The following is a 20,887-nucleotide window of genomic DNA, read 5'->3' on the forward strand; positions in this document are numbered from 1 at the left end:
CGCACGGAAGTCCATTAAGTCCTGGTTCTGAGAGAGCCGGGTCTGGAGCTGAAAGATCAGAGCCTCCATCCTCGTGCCGGGTTTGCTCTTCCCTGTGTCACAGACAGGTTCATCTGTAGTGTTATCTTAGAGTCTGGGCCCTCTTCTGCACATATTAAATTGGCAGCCCCCTGTGCCGAAGTAGGGTCCAGTTCCGTTTGCTATAGGGGGAGGAGGTCACTGTGTGCTACTGTAGTGGCCAGCAGTAAAATTCACACTAGGAGCACGCTTTCACTGTAAACTATGAGCAAACTCTTTGGTACACCCCTTGACTGCATGGTTGTGTGTCACTCTGTATATCCCACTGATTAAGCATAACGACAGCCAGTTTCTCCTGGAAGTTGGGAAAGAAAAGTCTCAACAGATAAGAGAAATGCACAGTGGAAAGAGAAATGCACTGCTCATGGAGTGCCTCCTGGTGGCCTACTGTACGTCAATCTGAGTTCTGTAATGCAAAAAACAAAGTTTTATGATCCTGACTGGGAGAAAGTGGCAAATTGAAGGTTTGATCTGTAAAAGGGTGAAAAGAAGCAGTGCTCTAGATGTCTGTATTGCCCACAATCCCCAGAAGAAACAGCCAGTTTGAACCTTGAGCCCTTTGCAAGCTCTTGTGCGGAGATGAGACAGTGGGAGTGAACGGGGGTGTGTACTGACCTGGGCACGCAGGCAGACAACCAGCTGAGGAGTCACATAATGACACAGGGACTCCACACACTGAGAGAAAGAGAAACAAGCAAAGACTGTAACTGCCTTTCATTGTTAACATCCAGATAAGTGCATAAAGCATATAAGGTCTAAGTTCATTGCACTTCTTTTCAAGATATCATCTTACTGTCTGAGCAGCAGGGCTGTATCTTAAAGTGAGAGCTCTGACTCACATCCATCACACCGTTATCTCCAAACCGGGATGCAATGAAAGCAGAGTTGTTTCTCCAGCAGCAGTGTGAGCTATAGGACAGACACCAGCCTCCTGAACGCACCTCTGCTACAACGAAGGCCGGCTGACCACACCCTGATGGGTTTAATACTTGAATTTCAGGTTGTGGACGATAAAACAAAACTACAGTAAGAGCATCACACTACGTAGGCATTTAAAGCAGCCCACCTTACTCTGTGGTTTTAAAATACTGCTGATTGATCTTGTGTCCAAAAAAGGAAATTACAGCATCTTCCAGACTCTTTTTTTTTATACGGAGAGTTGAGATTATCATCGGAGTTATTACAACAAATTATCCAAGATCCATCAGTCTTAGACATGTCAGTCCATTGGAGTTGTGTCCCCTAAGACCTACTGTATACGATATATTCAGAAAGCATGAGCTGTGATTAGAGCTCTGGACTTGTAAAAGGAAGGATGCAGGTTCACACCCTGTGAGGGGCAGTGCTGTTGTACCCTTGAGCAAGGTACTTGCCTCAGTAAAATAGTCAGTAAAAAAGTCAATGGGTAAAAAGTTCAGCCTGATGAACAATATACTCTCCAAAAGGGGCTTTGTGATGAAAGGCACATTACACTTTAAAATAAAGTGGCACTTCTGCACCTTTCTGAGCGGTGGTGATGAACCCTGGCTTACAGTCGCACTGAACAGGCTCAGTGAACACTGTGCACTGCGCCCCACCGTAGCCCGCAGAGCACTCTGAAAAGGAAGAACACAGCCTGAAATATTCACAAGGTCAGGAGACGGAGGGAATGAGAATGAGAACGCACGGCGAGGGAGAGCTGCAGGGGAAAAAGAGAGAGAGGAGCGGAGAGGCAGGCCAGGCTACAGAGAGATCATTGGAATGCACAGACTGAAGAAGAAGGCAAGGCGGAGGACACCTTGCACGTGACAAAATGACAGATTAAGCCCTGCTGAAAGGTGGCAGGGCTAGCTGGAAATCTCATTGAACTGCAATTCGCACTCAATTACCATTTGCCACTCTTTGTAAATCATTCTGGTAAGAAGGAGGCAGGAAATGGTTTTGTCCAGGTGCGGCAGAGGGAAGCAGTGGTTTGCACTGGGGCTCTGGGCTCAGTTCCTGGGGTGCTGTCTTCATGTATGCTCTCCCAGTGTTGGCGTGGGTTTCCTCCAGGGGCCCCAGGTTCCTCACGCTGTCCAGAGATATGCTGGCGGGTTAATTGGCTTCTGGGAAAACTGGCCCTGGTGTGAGTGTGTGAGTGTCTGTGTGTTTGCCCTGCCATGGACGGGCATCCCATCCAGGGTACACCCATTGCTTGCCAGGACAGGCTCCGGCTCCCTTCTGACCCTGTATTGGTCAGGAAAGGGATGGATACATTGTGTTCGGTTCCCGTGTCAGAGGGATGGGGTGGGGTGTGCTCACTATACTCTCCACTTGCCTGTTCTGAAGTAGACGGTGGTGCTGGGGTTGTGTACAGTCCTGACACTAGGGGGCAGCAGATAGTAGCGCGAGTCCTGCAGCAGTATGGCAGCGCAGGCCTGCCTGTCCCTCAGACACCGTTCTTTGGCCTGGGCCAGCTCTTCTGTGTTCACAAAGGCCTCTACAACAGCGCCCTCTAACCCTTGGCTGGACACTTCTTCAAACCACTCTGCAGCTAGAAAACAAGAACCAACCAAAAACTGGGCAGAAGGTTTAAAACAGGAATAGAGAGAGCTTTCTCATGGCAGTATGATACTCTTACACAGCCGCTGTGGCCAAGTTACAAAATCCAAATAAGCATGTGGAGGATACAAAGAAGTGTAATGGTGATAGGCATAGGGATGCAACTATATGGAAATCCCAATTTCATTAGTGTTGCAATCCACAGGACTGTGACTCTGTGGAGTCATGGTATGGCAACTGTCGTGTGTTCTTTTTCCTTTCTGTCAGTCTAACATCAATCTTGTTAATCCTGACACCCATCCTGCACATCATACAGCTAGTACGGACAGAGGGAGGGAGACTTTTGTTGTGCACAGCAGAGCTTTACAGAGCTGAAGCCCAGTTCTGTTTTTGTCTTTGGCCTTCTCCTGGGACAAGCTACTTTCGCTGAAGGGACTTTCAGACGAGTAACATCGGAAGACCAAAAGAAGGATTTGTGTGGCTGTTTCTTAATTTCAATTTTTTTTAAATTATGCTCACTCTTCACTCTGCAAAGTGCTTTATGGTGATGTGAGAAGGTCCTTCTGCTTTTCCATTTGGATTGTTTTATATCTATATCTTGATGTCACCAGTGTGTGATTATTGTTGGTACTGTATAACGCTTATTTAAATGTACAGAGTTACTTTTTCGTTGTTTAGTAGTATTGTATCATATTTTTATTAGTGAGGAGATCAGTTTGCACTGATTAAAATTATTTTTTTTACAACGGTATCTTAGGACTCTTTCAATGGAGAAATGGCATTTGCTTTCAGTGTTAGGATTTAGAGCCTTTTGAACCTCAAGAGTTATACTTAAAATAGACACCCTCAATGTCTGTAGAGTGCAATTAAGTTACGTTCTCCTCGACTCCCATGCACTGGGTCCACGTCTCCTTCGGGTGATCTACTGAAGCAAAGGAGAACTCCTCTAGTCCCCATCTAGGCTGGGCCTCAGCAGGTGTCTTCAGGCTCTCGTCACACAAAACCTTTCTTCCACAAAGTCGAGCCCGGATATTTCAACACGGCTCACTCTGGTCACAGAGAGGCAGGGCAGGTGGAGTCATGCAGTAGTAGTGAAATAACGGTCTGCCTTTGCACATGGCTTGTGAAGAACATGCTCAGCCAGTGTTTCTTTTTGGTTTGTTTGCTTGGGGCTCCTTGCTTACACATAGCCTGCTGATCTGCACCAGGCTGGGGGTGAAAACTGAGCCTCAGTTTGGTCTCCTGGTGTTGGTCATGCATACTGTACATTCTTAAGGAGGTTTTTCTGTGCATCATAAATGGTAAGATTTGCTTATTTGATTTAGAAACTCAGTACAGCCTGAATATAGTATATCATGCATTATGTAACAGATACTGTAAATAGAACTTTAAAGTACAAGTAAGAGCAAATTAATTCTAAAATGTAATGCTACAATAATTACTAATACTCAATTTTGTAGATTATTTGACATTCATACAAGACTGCGTTGTAATTCCTTACGAAAGGCTTGTTGCTCAATTTACATGGCCAACGCCTTCACTCCAGAGGCAGCTTTGAAACCTAGTCCTGTCCAAGGTGCTCCAGGGAATTCCGAACCGGATGGCTCTTTGTACACAGATCAACACTCACACTCGTTGCGTTTGCAGATGTAGGGCCTGTGCAGCCTGCAGTCCATGTCTGTCAAGATGCCCGTCTGCGTGTCCAGACTCACGCAGTCCTTGGGCCCCCCAGACACCCTGTCTTCACGGAAATCTCTGACCAGAGAGAGGAAGAGACACAGTTGTCTGGCGAAACTGAGAAAAGGTTATCCATCTTTTTTCTAGGAATATGTTTTGTGTCTGCCATATTTTCCCAGTGGGGAAAAAAATACCATATAATCATATACTGGCAGAAAATTTGAAATGAAATATTTTGGATTATTTAAGAAAAATGAAACCAGAGAAAAAAAATAAGGAGACAGCAAAAACAAAGTCCATGCAACTTCTACGACTGAAGACTAACGTGTGAATTCTGTGACTCAAATTTTCATTCTTTTACAATGTAATTCTATGAGACAATGCATCTAAAAATGTGCTCACTGGATTATGTAGCAAATCAATAAATCATAAAGTAGTCCTGTAAAGTGTACTGGAATCTTTAGGATACGGCATGAAGTTCAGACTTAGCAGACAGAAAATGTCGACATTACTGGTTTTGCACCTATGCAATTCTATACAGTATGTAAAATAAGTACTGATGGGTTGATCAATTAACAGCTCACGCAGCCAGTGATGGGTGGAGGGAGTTTCCAGCAGTCCAGAAGAACCGCGACTCGGTCTCAATGTCGTTCAGTCCGGTCCAGAACGAGTCACTGACCTTTGACCCCAGCCAGGCCTAAGAGACAGACAGTAGGAAAATGCAGAGGGTGGCAGGACAAGGCCCGAGACTCCAGAGCCTGCCTGCAGCTACTGACAATCCGTGTGAGGCATTCTCACAACCTTCAGGACTGGGATCTCCCTTACTTGTGCGCACGTCTTTATATACTGAACACCGAGAATAGAACCCGAAAAAATGAACTATGGCATTGTCAAGTCTTTGAAGACAAAGAATGATTAACCAACAAGCACGGTTCAGATTGAAAAAGGCCAGAAGTAATGCCAGCCCTCCAGTTTAGCAATCTGGGTTAATATTAATATGTTACATTAATATGAACAATTACAGACAAATAACGCCTATCTAGTCTCATTTGGAAGAGAAAAAAACTTCATGTTAGAATTTTAACCCCACAAAACATTCTGTGGTTAGGCACCCTGCCCACCTTTCACACAAGCACTCATTTTTAGTTATTTTATACTTCACTAAAATGATTCATCACTAATTACAGGAAATAATAATCTCCGAAATGCCTACTACAATTCATCTCAAGACCACGCTAAAGCAGAAAAACTTTATAGCAGTAGGCCAGCTCTGTACTGCGGCTGAGTGCGGGCATAACTAACCTAAGCACTGAAGGAGTTGTACCAAAATGTGAGGAGCACAGATTTTATTGAATAATATTCACCCTGATTCAGTGTGACATCTAGGAACTATCTCAACGGTCAAACTACTGCACCAACAGCACAGACGTCTCGGATTAAAGTCCTCTGGCTGGGAGAGGCTGGAGTACCTTCTCCTCTGTGCTGTTCAGATAGAGGAGGTCAGCTCCCCTGTAGGCCCTGCACATGTCCAGAGCTCCTGTCCAGGGCAGGGGGGTATTGGTCTGCAGGAGATAGCAGCTCCCATGCCAGGGGTCCCACCCCTCAGGACAGTGGTAACCTGAAATGCAAAGCTAGGGTTAGGGAGGGTTAGCATTCTGGACACGCTGGGCTGGGTGAGGTGACAGGGGTTGAGGTTAGGTGGGCAGGTTACGTGTGGGAGGATGAGGCCAGTACAGGTTCAAGGAAGGGGTGAGAGCTGAACGCAGGACCTGGAGGAAGACCCCAAGTTCACCTGTGTTGGGCATCTCGCACACGTATCCCCGGAGGGCATCACACGCCTCCTTCTTCCAGACCAGCCCTGCTCTCTGCTCCATCACCACACAGTAGTGCTGCTCATCCATGTCTGTGAAGAAACTGGACAGGACACCACTCTTGGGCGATTTCTGCCAAAATATACAGCCTACAACCACAAAGCTTTGCGCTATTAAAAAGAGCAGCACTGATGTGGGCATAATACTTAATATGAGACACTGAACCCCAGAGAATTCAGGTCCGGACTAAATCAAAATCTCCACCTGTCCAACAAAATAACACACCTTACAAAGGTTTACACATTTGGATGGGTTGAGGCTTAGTTACAGGTGTATCATGCATGCTGTTTCTTACAATAAGCACAATAACCTTCATATCATCGCCAATGAGTTTTAGGTCATAGTGAATAAATTTGAATGCCATTATCATCCATCCATCCATTTTCTAACTGCTTCATCCAATACAATGTCATGGGGGAGGCAGAGCCCATCCCAGCAAGCAACCGGCACAGGGCACAGGGCACAGGGCAGGGTACCCCCTGTTCAGGACACCAGTCCAGCGCGAGGTGGACGGACACATCCACGCACACACTCACACCAGGGCCAGTCTTCCCAGAAGCCAATTAACCTCTCTTTGGAATTATCAAAGGGAAGAAGTTTGCAAATTCGATCTCATGGACTCCCTACCTGGGCTCATCCTCTGCAAACTGGGAGCCATCAACCCAGACAAGCTGGGGATCTCCAGAGGGAGAAAACAGTCCAATCCAATAGGAGCAATCGGAACAGTAGACTCGGCTACTGAGAAACTCCTGGGGAAAAGAATCAAGGACAGGTTTTCAATGGGGAGAACTCAGGGTCAGCCCAGTTTACTTGCAATGCATACAGTCACTGCTTTCACAGTCTCATTAACGAACCGGTCTTCCACCAGCATCAACAAAATGTTTTCCCAAATGAACGGCCTTCTCCTGGTTTCTGCTCACTGCCAGCAATTAGCTAGGGCATCAGAGGAGTTTAAAGGCTAGCATTAAACTAGACCAGTGAAGAAAACAGCAGTTACTTTGAAGGTAATGCAGCAGGAAGATGTCAGATACGCCCACAGCTAATTCCGCAGTTTAAAAGAGTAACGAATTTCAACTGTATTGGTCTTCAACCCTTAGACTGGGACTGAAACTGAATAGCACAGCTGTGTTATGTAATGGGGTGGAAATATGAAAACAGACAACTCTGTGAAGGCACAGGGAAGAGCTTTAAGGTACGTATTTGGGAAGAGCTGTCAACAGCTATAGTAGGAAGACCCTGTGCACCAGGTCCTGAGATTTTCAGTGTCACACTGTATTGGCTCCTGAAGTGTTAGTGGATACTCCATGTGCTGCACAGTCTTTTGTTGCACAAATATTGTTTAGCCCCACTCATTTCAGTAACTGTATACCGTGATTGGAAATTTTGCATCGAATGGTGTTCTCAATGACCATGGTATCAGGTTTAACAATAGTAACAGTCAGGAATTCCTAATAAATTGTGGCTTTATGTGTTAAAATACCTGTACATTCAATGCAAAATGCAAGAGTTTGATCAGCGTCATCAGTTTCTTTCACATGTTTGCTTTTAGGGTAATTGAGACAAAATTCCCCTTCAGGGTAATGCAGTGTATATGTCCATATATGGAACGAAACAAAATGGTCAGATAACATTGATATATCACTATTCCTAAATATCATTTCTGTCCTAAAACACAGCAATATCATCAAAAACTGTCTACCTTTTGTGGAAGTCCTAACCCTAACCCTAGCTAAGGATTTGGGTTATGGTTAGGATTCAGGCTTGCTTCAGAGTTTCCACAATCTTCCACTCATTTAAGTGTAAAATATGCTTCACTCAATCAAAATACAAGTCTGAAGTGACCAAGAATCCAAGCCAAACTGAAGAGAACATATCAGCAATGAAGGAATTTTGTTTTTGGACAAGTATACTGTAATTGGAAATTTTGCATTGAATGGTGTTCTCAATAAGCACTATACCAGATTTAACAGTCAGGAATTCCTAATAAATTCTGGCCTTATTTGTTAAAACACCTGTAACATTCAATGCAAAATGCAAGAGTTTGATCAGTGTCGTCAATTTCATCCAAACTTTTGCTTTTAGGGCAATTGAGACAACATTCCCCTTCAGGGCAATGCAGTGTACGCTGTATGACTGGAATCTGTACCTGCTCTCAGTCGCTCCCTAGTGGCAACCCCAACTTGCCCTCCCCTGCCCCACCACTCCTTGCCCTGCCATGAATTATATTCATAAACCATGACCACGAAGGCCCGATGGTAAGATGAGGGGGCGAGCGTGAGACTCTCTTGCCTCTAAAAGTGTTACAAGGCATTGCTTATGACGAGCACTTCTGTTTCTGCAATATACATCCTGCCATGGATGACTGAGCTGTCTCTCCAGTTGTCACTCCATTAGAGGTACTCATCACTTAATGCAACTAATCATTGCTGTAATGCCACCAATTTCATATTTTTTTTCCTGTTCTTAAAGTTCTTGCTGATTTCAATTAGCGGTCTCCAAACCTAGTCTTAGAGAGCCCCAATTCAGTTCATCTTAGAGCTCACCCTAAATCAGTGGTCTCCCACCCTGGTCCTGAAGAGCCCCAATCCAGTTACTCTCAGAGGTCACCATTCACCCTCAATCAGGGCTCTTCAACCCTGGTCCTCCAAATGGAGCCCCAATCCATTTCTTCTCAGAGGTCACCCTAAATCAGGGGTCTCCATCCCTGGCCCTGGAGAGCCCCAATCCAGTTGATATTAGAGGTCACTCTGAATCAGGTGTCTCCCACCCTGGTCCTGAAAGAGCTCCAGTCCAGTTATCCTTGTAGGTCACCTGCTCATCAGTACAACATTGATGAATCAAGCAAAACATCTGGTCTCTCACAAGAACTCTTGTCTTTTTGGGCTGGAGGGTTTACCTGGGCTTGATCCCAAATAATCTCAAAATGACTTACCTTCACATATCACTTGTTGAGTGTTCGACTGGTGATTTTCAGTCATTAGAAAGTGGTATTTTAAGAGGAAACTACAATAGCTGCTGGAAAGGGAATCTCTAAGACCAGGGGCTCTTAAAAAGACCAACAAAACCTGCTTGATTTCCATCCAGGGCTGTAGTTGATTCTAAAAGGTGTGACTAAACCCCTCGGAGGAACAGAGCAGCCTGACACATGGCCGACTCACAGAATGGCGGGGCAGACGTACGTGTTTGTCGCGGTCTCTAATGACCAGCAGGTCAGCTCCCGCAGCCCGACAGGCAGATCTGCTCTCAAACATGGTGGAGGGGTCGTGAGAGATCAGGAAGCAGCCGGAGTCCTTGTAGTACAGCCAGCCTGGGGGACAGTGAGCTGGAACTGTTAACACACAACAGCAAGACACAGTGGGTACCACAGGCCCCCAGAGGTCAGAAACACAGTAGGAGTGGATGTCTCTATGTGTGCGTGTGTATTCCAGACAGAACATCCGTGTGAGGAGCCGGTGTCCAGGCATGATGACGATAGTATGTGCAAAGGGTGACCTGAAAAGGATGTTGAGGATAAGTTTGAAAAATGTTCGAAGTTTCAAAGCTAAGATGTTTTTTCAAATCATCTATAACTGTTTCGGGATCGGTGATCACCACTCATAGTCCTTAGGAGCTACAAAACCTTTACTTAACTCATTAAATTACTGATCGACTTCATTGGTACAAATAAGCACTGTATTCCAGGTATTTTTTTCCCCCATCACATTCCAGTCCTTATCTACAACCTCTGCAATTCCTGTCTCTCTCCAGGACCAGCAGTGTTAACCGCTGAGGTCTGTAGACAACAGAGCGGAAAAAAGATTAATAATAATAATAATCAATGAATTAATTAAAGTGCAAGACCTTCAGTGATGCCGCCCCTTCACATTACGGTGTCGGATCCCCGGCGGGTTCAAATCGCAAATTCATTGAGTCTGTGGCTCCCTCTACAGGCGAATAGTAGAAAAAAATACTTCTTTTTTATTACCAATCATAAACCCACAAATGGTTATTATTGTGGTGTTTCCCCCCTGGCAAATTATTTCTGAAAACAGTATTTAAGAGCTTAATTCGTCACTTACTGGGCGATAATCCGACAGACACTAGCAGCACGATCGGGAGGGCGAGTTTCACCCAGTCGCTCGCCATCGCTTCCCTTGTCGGCCCTCGGTGGAACCGAAACCGAGAGGTTTCTGTGAAATGAAGCGGACGGAGCCCGTCGGGACCGCCTCTGTTTCTGGGGCGCTTGTCCCCCCTCTAACCGTCGGGACAGGTTTCAAAAACGCCGCAGCGCCTCGCGGCGCACGGGCGCGCCCCGGAAAATATGCAAATGAGCCTCGGGAGCTCCTGCCGCAGAGCTGTAGTTAATTGAACCCCCCGTCAATTAGGAAATAAATAACTCTAAAAGATAGAGACACCACTATAGACGGGGCGCTGCTATTTTCCCGGCAGTGTCGCTCACTGCTCCATCTTTAAATTTTTTTAAAGCTTTACTGAGCCAGACACAGTGAGTCATTTGGCGTATCAAGATCACCAAATGCAGGAATCTTGATCATTTTAATTAAAATACCGTTTAATCAATAACATTTTTAATGCTATAGCTTTAAAATACTCGCACATAAAAATGCATACAGCCTCCGGTTCCCTCGGGTAAGTCGTGTAAAACAGTAAATCTCGACACTGCTTTCTTCTGGCCTCTCCCCAAAAGTCACGTCACATCAGCCAAAGCAGCCATTTTTCGTAAAGAGTACTTTATTAATCAACTGTAGGAATATAACCAACAGCTTACATCTCGTCGTACCACAAAGGAGATTAAAACAAGTTCATTTCATCCGATTTCCTTGACTACTGTCTTGCGCGCTGTGAAGAAATGCAACTACTGATCATTGAAGCGATATGGGGAGCGGGGGTAATGGCATTAACTTTTTAACAATGTGAGCAGTCACCCTCCCTCGCTTGCGGCCTGTGATTTTCTCTGCGGGCCAGATCAGGGGGATCCTGGGAGCTCCTCAAGGTGTGCTTAGTGATCTCCCAGGTGCACGGGTTTGGCCTGGACCGGTGTGGACCGTGATCCCCCGGGCTCGGCGGGTGCCTGGGTCGGCGTAGACTGCGATCTGCAGTCCCCCTGCTGTACAGCCTCTACATGTGTATGATGCACATATACAGATTGAGTATCAAGACCTCAGTATATACTACATACAACACACCTGGAAGAAATACTGTAGGAGGTGGGCTTGTGTCAGTGTTGCAGGCTGACCGATGAAAACGACATTTTTCTGCTGTATAGCTGATTGGTACGGCAATACAAAATAGCAGCGGATTAAAAAAAAATTAATAAGGTACTGTATGCTTCTAATACGGTGGATCTTTTCTTTAACCTATTTCACTAAGGTGGATTCCTCATTTAAACTAAAATCAAAACCCCATCAAAAGACTACAGTATAATCTTCAAGTTAACACTGTATTTTAAAAAGTATTAAAAATATTTTAAAAGGCTCCTGTGATTCTTGAGGCTTCTTTAAGGTACGATCAAAGCCATGCCTGGTGACGAGAGTTTAGCTGCGGACTGACGCTCTGAGCTGATCTTGGGATGAAATTGATGTTATAAATCAGTGGAACCTCTCTGGACAGTCTCTGTGGACACCCAAAGTCATCCCGATACCAGCTTCCCCATGAAGAAATGTGTTAATTTGTGGATGTTGTGGTTGTTTTGTTATTTGCTTACACACATGAAAAGTGTTAGCTCTGATCAGAACGCGGATGGGATCACTTGGACTCGCGGAAAGCACCAGGGTGAGACACGCCCCCTTCCGCAGCCGTTGCCCGGACAACCGGGCCGGTGCCTCAGGCCTGCAGCTCGGTGATATCCCAGATGAACTGCAGGGGGAGCCCTTTCATCTTCTCCCGGTACACCTGGTCAAAGCGCTCGTTCTGCGCCACGGTGAAACTGTTCTTCCAGTCGCCGATGGTGCCTGTATTGCCAACAGGACAGAGAACAGAGATACCGGTTTAAGATCACACACACGACACATACGTTTGGTATGTGGAAAACATGATTTCTGCATTGGTGACTAGCGAGCCACCAGCTCAACAGAACACTATTCTCATGCAGTGTCATGTGGGCTGAAGATTTTAGGTCATTCATGTGCTGTGCGGCTACGGCTGTCATTGCAGCAGAGATCTTTACTAAATTTAATCCTTAATTAAACTAACAAGGCACCGGATTGTAAGCTTGACAAGTTTTTTTTTTCTACTCCAAAGCTGAATATCTAAAGTTACCAATAAAACATAACGTTACGACCTTCAGCATGGTTAGGAACTGAAAGCGATTACATTCAAATGCACCCAGTTATTAGATCTGTTAGTGTTCAATTATGGATTGGAGAATTCGTCTTGAATAAAAACAGAGCCGGTGTGTCGAACCCCAGGACTGGAATTGGGAACCCCAGTTCAAGGCACAAGGCAGCACCGCCAGCCTGTATCACATGAGTCACTCAGGAGTTTTCATTTCTGCCTCAGCTCAAGTGCTGTGCAGCACTCATTCAGCTCTGTGCAAGACTCTTGAGCTACAGTTAACGTCACGACCTACTGGAGATACACCCCTCTGCTAACTCCCAGCGCAGCTCTGGGAATGACATCCGACTGCTACCCTGACCACGAGCTGGGATCATGAAAGAGCCTACTGTTTCTTCTGGGAGATCTCCCGGCATGTGAACAAAAGATCATCACAGTCCCAGGCACATTATTTAAATGGTTCTAGCACCTTGTGGTGTGGTAGTTCAAGTGGGGAGCTGTGTCAGCACGTGCAGGCTGCAAAGGAACAAGTAAAGGTTTATTCCATGTTGAAAAGAGAAGAAAGGAAACACAGAGTGTCAAGACACCCGAAGAAGGCTTTGCAGCCGAAATGTTGTGTTGCTTTTCTTCTCTTTTCAGCAGGGAATAAACCTTTACTTGTTCCATGTGGTGAGGTGTAATACTGCATTTTTTTAGAGCCTGAATAAGAACATTCGGACTATTCTCTTCTCTCTGACCTTTGCGCAGAAACCTCCCCTTGCTCTGGTCCATGACATCTTCAGGCAGGAACTCGTAGTTGGCTTTGGGGTCCTCCTTCATGTTTTTGAAGGTGGTCTTCTGCACGATCCTGTCAATGGCCGAGTCGTCCAGATTCTTCCCCAGGAACTCGCTGATCTTCACCACCGCGGAGCGCAGATCCTGAGGGGAACAGCACGCAGAGCAACACCGACACAGCTATTCCAGATCTGGCACAGCTAGACCAGTCTGCATCTTGAGGGTAATGGCCTCCAGGCACTCAAGAGAGAGGAAGTTGTATTTTTTTTGCAGTTGTCTTGAAACAGAAATAAATGTCTTTGAAGCATTGATTTCGAGCCTTTGATCTTTGCCAACGTGACATGATCACTTAACTGCCAGCAGGCAGCGTGAAAAGTCTCATATGCAATCACAGCTAAAACAAATCACATCATCTTGGATATTGTGCATGTTCATTGTTTTCCTTTGCTCGCTGTTTCCCTGTTTAAGACGTAGGCTCATCTCCAGCTCATGAATACATCATCCTACTTTGCAAATACAAACGGCAAAGAAAAGGTGTGATTCGGATCTGCTGGTTATGTCAGTCAGCCCAGTAGAGGAAATCCTACCAACATCAGCTGGTAAACAGATGGGCAAGCCAGTGTACCCACTCACACACTGCTCCCTGTGGCATCTTTCCAGTCGAAGGACACCTGTCTCGATGACTAGCGCACATCATCATTAATAATCATGTACACACTGTAGGCTCATCACGTCTTGCTGAAGACTATGGCACTCACTAACTGTAAAGTCACTTTAAGACAACCGGGCAGTAGTGTATTTATTTTCTGTCCTGGTCTTTAATATTAGGAATATTTCTGATGATTTGCACAGTGTATTAGGTACACCCATGGTATACGCCTGGTATAGGAGAGCTCTTTACCAATATGAGCCTTGTTCATTATCTGCAGACAGTTCTGGAACGCATTCCCTGCAAACAAGGCGTAGCAGGTGACTGCAATCCCGACAGTTACCTTGATCATCTCCTCGTAGGTTAAGAAGAGGATGTTGAAGTCGTCTCTGTGATTGTACCACCCCCGGACGTGATCGAACCAGGACCCACTGATAACTGAAAAAGATCAACGCAGACCTCATGGTGACCCCATTGGGCAAGATGACTCACCACAAGAGGTTTGTGTTTGGAAGTAACTACCTCATTGTCGAAACTGATCCACTGGAATCTTTCCAAAGCAGCTACCGAGCCCTCCAAAGAAGCAAGCCTTCATTATCTAGGGCAGAGCTGGGCAATCTGAGCCTGGATCCTAGAGGGCAGGTGTATCTCCAGGTTCTAGATCTTTTCAAAGAACTTGATACTGTAAATTCCATACCATTAAGCCAATAATGAGACGACTGAGCTTGTTAGGAGGTGAGCTGAAATGAAAACCTGCAGATACACTGGCCCTACAGCACCAGGACTGCCCACCTGGCTGTGATCTCCAGGCTCTAGGGGCTCATCCTGGACTGGGACCCTGGCTGTGATCTCCAGGCTGTAGGGGCTCATCCTTGACTGGGACCCTGGCTGTGATCTCCAGGCTTTAGGGGCTCATCCTGGACTGGGACCCTGGCTGTGATCTCCAGGCTCTAGGGGCTTATCCTAGACTGGGACCCTGGCTGTGATCTCCAGGCTGTAGGGGCTCATCCTGGACTGGGACCCTGGCTGTGATCTCAGTTCCATTGTGCTCATCCTACTCTTTATGTGGAGACCCTTAACAGATTAGTCACTCAGACGTTCCCTGTTCCCTAGCTGTGGAGAAACCCAAACCAGACCTATCTCTCCCAGTAGTGTGATGTTTAGGCTATAGGAGCCGATGGAAGAAGACATTAACCTTAAGCACACCCCGAGTTCTAGTGATACCTGAAGCAGACCTACAGTACCTCTGCCACCAAGAAACATATCCAGCATGTCATCAAAGTCCTTGGGTGTGGTCAGCTTGACCATGCTTTTGGAGAAATGATAGAAAGAGACGAGGACATCTTTGGGGTTCCGGGAGACATAAATGACCTGTAAATAACCACATAAAAGGGATCAAGCAACACAAAGTGATTAATAATAGTTTGAAGGAAACAAATTCTCCCCCTTTCTTTCATTTAACCCAGTGTGCTGGCTGGTGAATCTTCTCTTCACCTCTCTGCACATGGAATTTGCTGGAGTGAAACTCACATCAGCAATACAAATGGCGTTGATGCATAGTGAGATTGTTCTGAGAGCAGACATGATGCCTCCCTCTTTCTCACTCCTCCCTCTGGGGCCAGAACAACAAACCAATGGGTTTGATACCAAGTAGATGCTGCTCTGAAAAGCTTGCTTGACAAGTACTAGCGACATGAACTCTTGTCAACCTGACTCTAACTGACTTCCACCTCTATTGCTACTGGCTCAACGATTCCTTGCTTCTCCACCTGTTCTGCCAAGTAACTGCGCTGCTGTACCAAAACTACCAGAGGCTGAAATTAATGCAAGGTCTTCCGGTTAATGTTAATCAATAGTACCAGCAAACCGATGTATGAAGAGTATGACCTGAGCTTGAGTGCCAGTTAGTACACCACCAAGGAATGTGTTAAACTCGCATATTTCTAGTGCCAGTTATATAGTAGGAACCTGAACTTTGGTTTAACCAGCAATAAAACTGCATGTGACTTTATTTTTTTTTCCCCCAAGACCAATGGGCTTAGGGAAAACAAAAAGAATGCCGAGGCCTGTCTCTGTTAGCTGTTTCACTGCACAGGTAAATTATTTTTCTAATATACTCAGTTCACCTGTGGAGGTCACAACCTTAACCTTAGAAAGCTTATCTGTTCGCACAGTGCAGTAAATCAGCTGATATTAGAAGTACAGCACAGGGTCACTTATCTATCCGATAGGGAACACCATTCAGGATTATGGCGGTCATATAATAGTGAATCAGTGGCAATGTATCATGTCAAAGGGAACACTAATTAGCTTTTGCTGTTTTACAACTCTCCAAGCAGAACCTCTTCAATAGAGTTCCAGTTCGGCTTTTGTGTTCATTAAGTCAGAAGCAGCAGCCATGGACTGCTGGTTCACCCTTATTAGGGCTCAGCAGTGTGACATAGCTAACCCTGACCAGTGAAGCCTGTTACGGATGTGGGAAGGGCATGCCATGGAATGGCCAGGAGAGCAACAAAGACCCTATGCGTAGCGAAAAAAGGAGCAACACTGGGGTTAGCCCAGGCTCAGGGGGTCAGACGATGTCAGGAAGAAACTTAGGCCACGGACAGGAGCGACCTGATGCTAGGTCTCAGGACATCCATACCCTCAATGCTGAGTCAGGAGCAGAGCAGACACAGGAACTCAATAGGCTACACAACAAGACACACTGGAAAGACATGAATAATCCCAGGGAACGGAACTAGGAACAGGACAGAAGTCTAGGTGTTCTGGGCGTGACAAAGCCAGTGTAAATACAGAACGTATCCTATAAGAACTTCCATCAGAAATATGGTATTTGATAAAAGCGAGCCACAGAAACATCAGTTTGCTACAGTGAGTGAGGGGGTGTTCTGACACCAGTAGCATTTACTTCCCCACTCGTTTCTTTTCCCACTACACCCAAAATTACAGACTGTTGATCCCAGTCTGCTGCATCTTTTTAATGGGATGTTTAACCAAGGTCCCCCTTCACTGAATCTATCTTTAATACTTTAAACGGTGGTGGGCTCATCACATACGTGAGTGTCTAAGACACCCCGCACAGCTGTGTAGCTTCACTGCCTGAGCAGCTCAGCATTTTACTTTGTCCAGGTGTAACAGCCCAGGATGCACTACCGCCTTCCACCCCAGAGGAAGTTGTGTGCTGTCAGCTTTCCAGTGGGCACAGGAAACACAGGGCACAGGGCAGTGTGTATACCCATTACAGGGGACTGAACTGCACCAGTACCACTCAACACTATTGTAATACAGCTGTGGAGGCAAACCAAACTGTGGGGGTCACATACGTGTGTGACTGAGGCTTTCACACAACTGTGCAGCAGCTGCAGAGCCTACACAGCCCGGCTGGGGTGCGTTTTAGCTTTATTCATGTGTAACAGCCAATCGCCTGGGGCTGCCCTGTGCCCTGTGGCCCTACGTCTTGTGCTGTCAGCTCCCTGGGAAGAGCTCCAGGCCTGTCTGGACCACAGAGACCCCCCCCCACTCCCCCCACTCAGGCAGAGCAGACTCACTTTCCCCCTCCCCTCGCGGAGCCCCCTGGGCACCAGGTAGTGTCCCAGGTGCGAGGCGAAGAGGCGGGGCGAGGGGCGTGTGGTGTAGTCCTGCCCCTTTTCCCGAAACTCCAGCCAGGGCATGCGCTCGTAGGTGGTCTGCATCTCTGGGGCGCCTGGGTAGTCATTTTCGTGCAGTAGGGTGATGATGTGCTGGGTCCACACGGTGCCTGTGGGGGGGGGTTGTGCAGAGAGAGAAGCAGAAAGGGAGACGTCTGGGTGGGAAAATAAATCAGCTTCCGGTTTCATTCTTCCACCAGCTTTTCCAAAGCACCTGTACAAACATGCCAATGCAAACCATATGATACAGTGAGAGACGCCTAACATTAAAGGAACACTGCCAGTGTACAGCACGTTCATTTTAAATTCATTTTAAAGCATTTAGCATCGACTGACATGCACACAGCCTATTGCAACAACCTGGCTCCTCATGAGCCCGTAATTTGCTGCTGCACAGCCAATCGGAATGATTTCCTGAGCGCTGACAATACACTGTCAATCACAGCTCCGCTGTACTCTTGATGGGACTGGGCTGGGCGCTGATGAAGCCGTGTTCACGCGTGTTGCTGTACTGGTATTTGCCTGGCTGTAGTGCCCAAGTCTGAGCCGGTCAAGAGCCAGTCTGTCTGTCCCTCCCGCAAAACAAGATCAGCCACTGGTTCTGCTTGGAAAGGGCGCTATGTTGCTCTCAAAAATAAAACATTTTCCTTTAAGACTCACGGGGGGGGGGGGGGACATTTATTTTTTTTCCTCTGCTGCGAAATTTGCTTCGTTTCGTCTCTCTCTGGAAAAAAAAAGTTCATCGTGGCATCTCTTAAATTGCTTTTAAGTGGAAAAAACATGGATCTGGGGTGATGATGAGGTTCATGATGAATCTGTAACGGACAGCTCTATCCGGACCCTATGCGGATGACACGATCCAGGGAAAGTCATGCAGGTTTTAATACGATTAAAACAGGAAACGGGACCAGGCGCTTCCAGGTCCCGGACTCGCCTGGTGCGGAAACCAGAGCAGAGCCCGGCTTAACGATTGGCTTTTAAGGGGGGCTTAGAAGGGGCTAGAACAAGGGGCAGGTGCACGTGCACAAAATCAGGTCGGAAGTGAAAGAGCAGGAGCGCCCTTAAGGGGGAGGGGCTGCAATCGTGACAGACGCTCCCACGTCGCTGGCATTTTCGCATTTGTCAAAAAATAATAAAGAAGTTTTACAACTTTTGGAAGAAATTCCGCTTTTGGGCAAACATCATCACTTTCTATGAATCACAACATTCTCAACCGGAGGGATCGATTCACCAGGGCAGCACGGACTATGAACGACAGAGAACCCCAGGAGAAGACGAACTGAACCCCAGACCCAAGAGCTGTAAGACAGTAGCACTGGCATCCATGTGCATGGACCCCTACTGCCCACACACATGCACCGGCAGTAAACCCAAAGGCAGAGTTTGCACCGTGTCTAAGTTCGTGGCAGGCGGGGAGAGAGGGAGTTGCTCCCTCCTGACACAGTAACAATCAACAAATCTTCCATACAGGTCCATAAAAATCCAGCGTCACGCACAATCCGTGTAAATGAATAGCGTTCGCGTGTCCAGAGGTTGTTGCTCCTCACGGCTGACTCAGTGTCCTAACGCATTACCACGAGAGGCCGGGTTCTGCATGATTGATCTGTCGGCTCTGTGGCGAGACCAGTGTGCAGTATACAGTACATGCGCCCTCTCCAACTATCGCCCGGGAAAATCGGACGCACAGTCCGCGACAATGTACAGGAAGAGCAGGTTTCCGTGTAAAAGCAGATTTGTATAAGGTCTGTAAAAGTAAAGAATATGTGTTCTAAATGCTGACACCCAGGCTTAAATGCTCTTCTAGGTTTTATTTTTATCCTTATTGGTTTCTGTGAAATTTGGGGTTTTCAAAGGATTGTCTTGGAACTAGTCCCACACGTCCCGGAGATTCGATCGACCGATTTACGTGTCTATCAATAAATATGGGGAATCAATGAGCTCAGAAAAGCACAGAAAAAAAATCCGTAGTGCCAACAAAGAGTACAACCCGTGTAGAACCTGAGTTTTTATAGTACAGCACGTTTTTATTCAGCTTCCTTAGTGAAACGAAGGTACTATAAAACGAGTTGTTTCCTCACGTCGAGGAACTTCCAGTCAGAGACGGGACTGGATTTGCTTTCAGGTTTCTGGAGTATCGAATCTGCGAACTGGGAAAAAGAAGCTTCACATCAAACCCCTAAGCACAACAGGCACCGAAAAGCTTGCACGTCTGGGGCACAAAGACAGCTCCTGTATATACAGTAGGAAACGCAAATGAACTCGTTTTGAGTCCCACGATTAAGAATGGGCAGCCCTGCGTGGCACAGCGAGTCCGTTCCACGCAGCCAATTTGTGAATGTGACCCCAGAAGCGGACACAGCACATCAGAAATATACCACACACACACAAAAAAAAAACACGGGTGTGGGTGTCACGGCGAGCTATCGTCACTTCCATTAACTCATTCTCTCCCTCACCGGGCACAGCGCTTTGACATTCTGCTCTGCATGGGAAAAGAAGGCGCCTCAGAATATCAACTGATTGACCGAAATCAATCAATAGTCTAGAAGATAACAGGGTGTCGAGACCAGCTATCAGCAGTAAGATGAAGGCGTGATTTATCTATGTGTGTATGTCTGCAATAGTAATAACATTGAAAAATTCACACTGCATATTCTGAGGTCTATACTTATTGACTAAAAATACCGCAACTGCCGTAGAAATACAGTATGCAGATTCCTGGACAAGTCAAAGTGATCCGGAGCCTATCCGGCCTATAGCAGGGGTTAGGGTGAAAAGCGGAGCGGGGGTAGCGTTTTAGCAAAACGGCACCCATCGGAGCGCAGTGACAGATACAGTACAGGATCGCTGCGTTTTCTGCCCCCTCTGAACCTACCGGACTTCGGGAAAGTCACCAGAAACACGTCACTGTCGCGTATCTCGAAGTCTTCCAGAGAGTCGATGTATTCCGGAGTGACCTCTTCTTTGGGGAAGACGAAGCCCCTGTACTTGAAGAGAAACTCGTCGACGGACTCGACCTCGGAGCCGGCGGCCATGGAGACGGGCGGGCGGACGGACACAGCGGACGCGCTTGAAGAGCTGTGGCTCTGAGCTGAGCGGATTGCCAGGTCTGAGCGAGAAGGGGCGCCCGGACGGGTCTTATAATGGTTATACAACCACACCACACTCGGTAGTTTATTGTGGATTAAAGATCAACCAGTCTGTTGCTTCCCTGTTTTTTTTTGCGCGAGAAGCATTGCCAACTATTACCAGCTGTTACCCAGATATGCGGTCCCGACCCCGGCTTTGCTGGGTTCACTCCTACCGTTCCTCATACTGGTAGTCGGAGGTTCAGAATGAAATCTCTCAAAACCAAGACATCCGAGGCGTTTGCTTAGCTGGTAGCCAGCTCCCTCAAT

General features: G+C 46.7%; 2 protein-coding genes across 2 annotated transcripts; both read right to left on the bottom strand.

Moving 5' to 3' along the window:
* Positions 1–3,279: 3,279 nt before the first annotated feature.
* On the bottom strand, positions 3,280–5,887 carry LOC148821642 (lectin BRA-3-like). The gene is made up of 3 exons (XM_088930747.1): positions 5,745–5,887; positions 4,860–4,972; positions 3,280–4,353 (listed from the first exon to the last, which is right to left on the bottom strand). Exons 1-3 carry the CDS (start codon positions 5,799–5,801, stop codon positions 4,218–4,220), a joined length of 306 nt encoding a protein of 101 aa, XP_088786873.1. The 5' UTR covers positions 5,802–5,887; the 3' UTR covers positions 3,280–4,217.
* Positions 5,888–10,856: 4,969 nt separating this feature from the next.
* Positions 10,857–20,629, bottom strand: LOC148821643 (amine sulfotransferase-like). The gene is made up of 6 exons (XM_088930529.1): positions 20,365–20,629; positions 17,391–17,599; positions 15,084–15,210; positions 14,183–14,277; positions 13,154–13,334; positions 10,857–12,094 (listed from the first exon to the last, which is right to left on the bottom strand). The coding sequence occupies exons 1-6, from the start codon at positions 20,522–20,524 to the stop codon at positions 11,967–11,969; spliced, it is 900 nt and encodes a 299-aa protein (XP_088786655.1). The 5' UTR covers positions 20,525–20,629; the 3' UTR covers positions 10,857–11,966.
* Between the last annotated feature and the right edge of the window lie 258 nt (positions 20,630–20,887).

The sequence above is a fragment of the Atractosteus spatula genome, chromosome 13 (assembly GCF_055471065.1).
Source record: "Atractosteus spatula isolate fAtrSpa1 chromosome 13, fAtrSpa1.hap1, whole genome shotgun sequence".
Lineage (NCBI taxonomy): Eukaryota > Metazoa > Chordata > Actinopteri > Semionotiformes > Lepisosteidae > Atractosteus > Atractosteus spatula.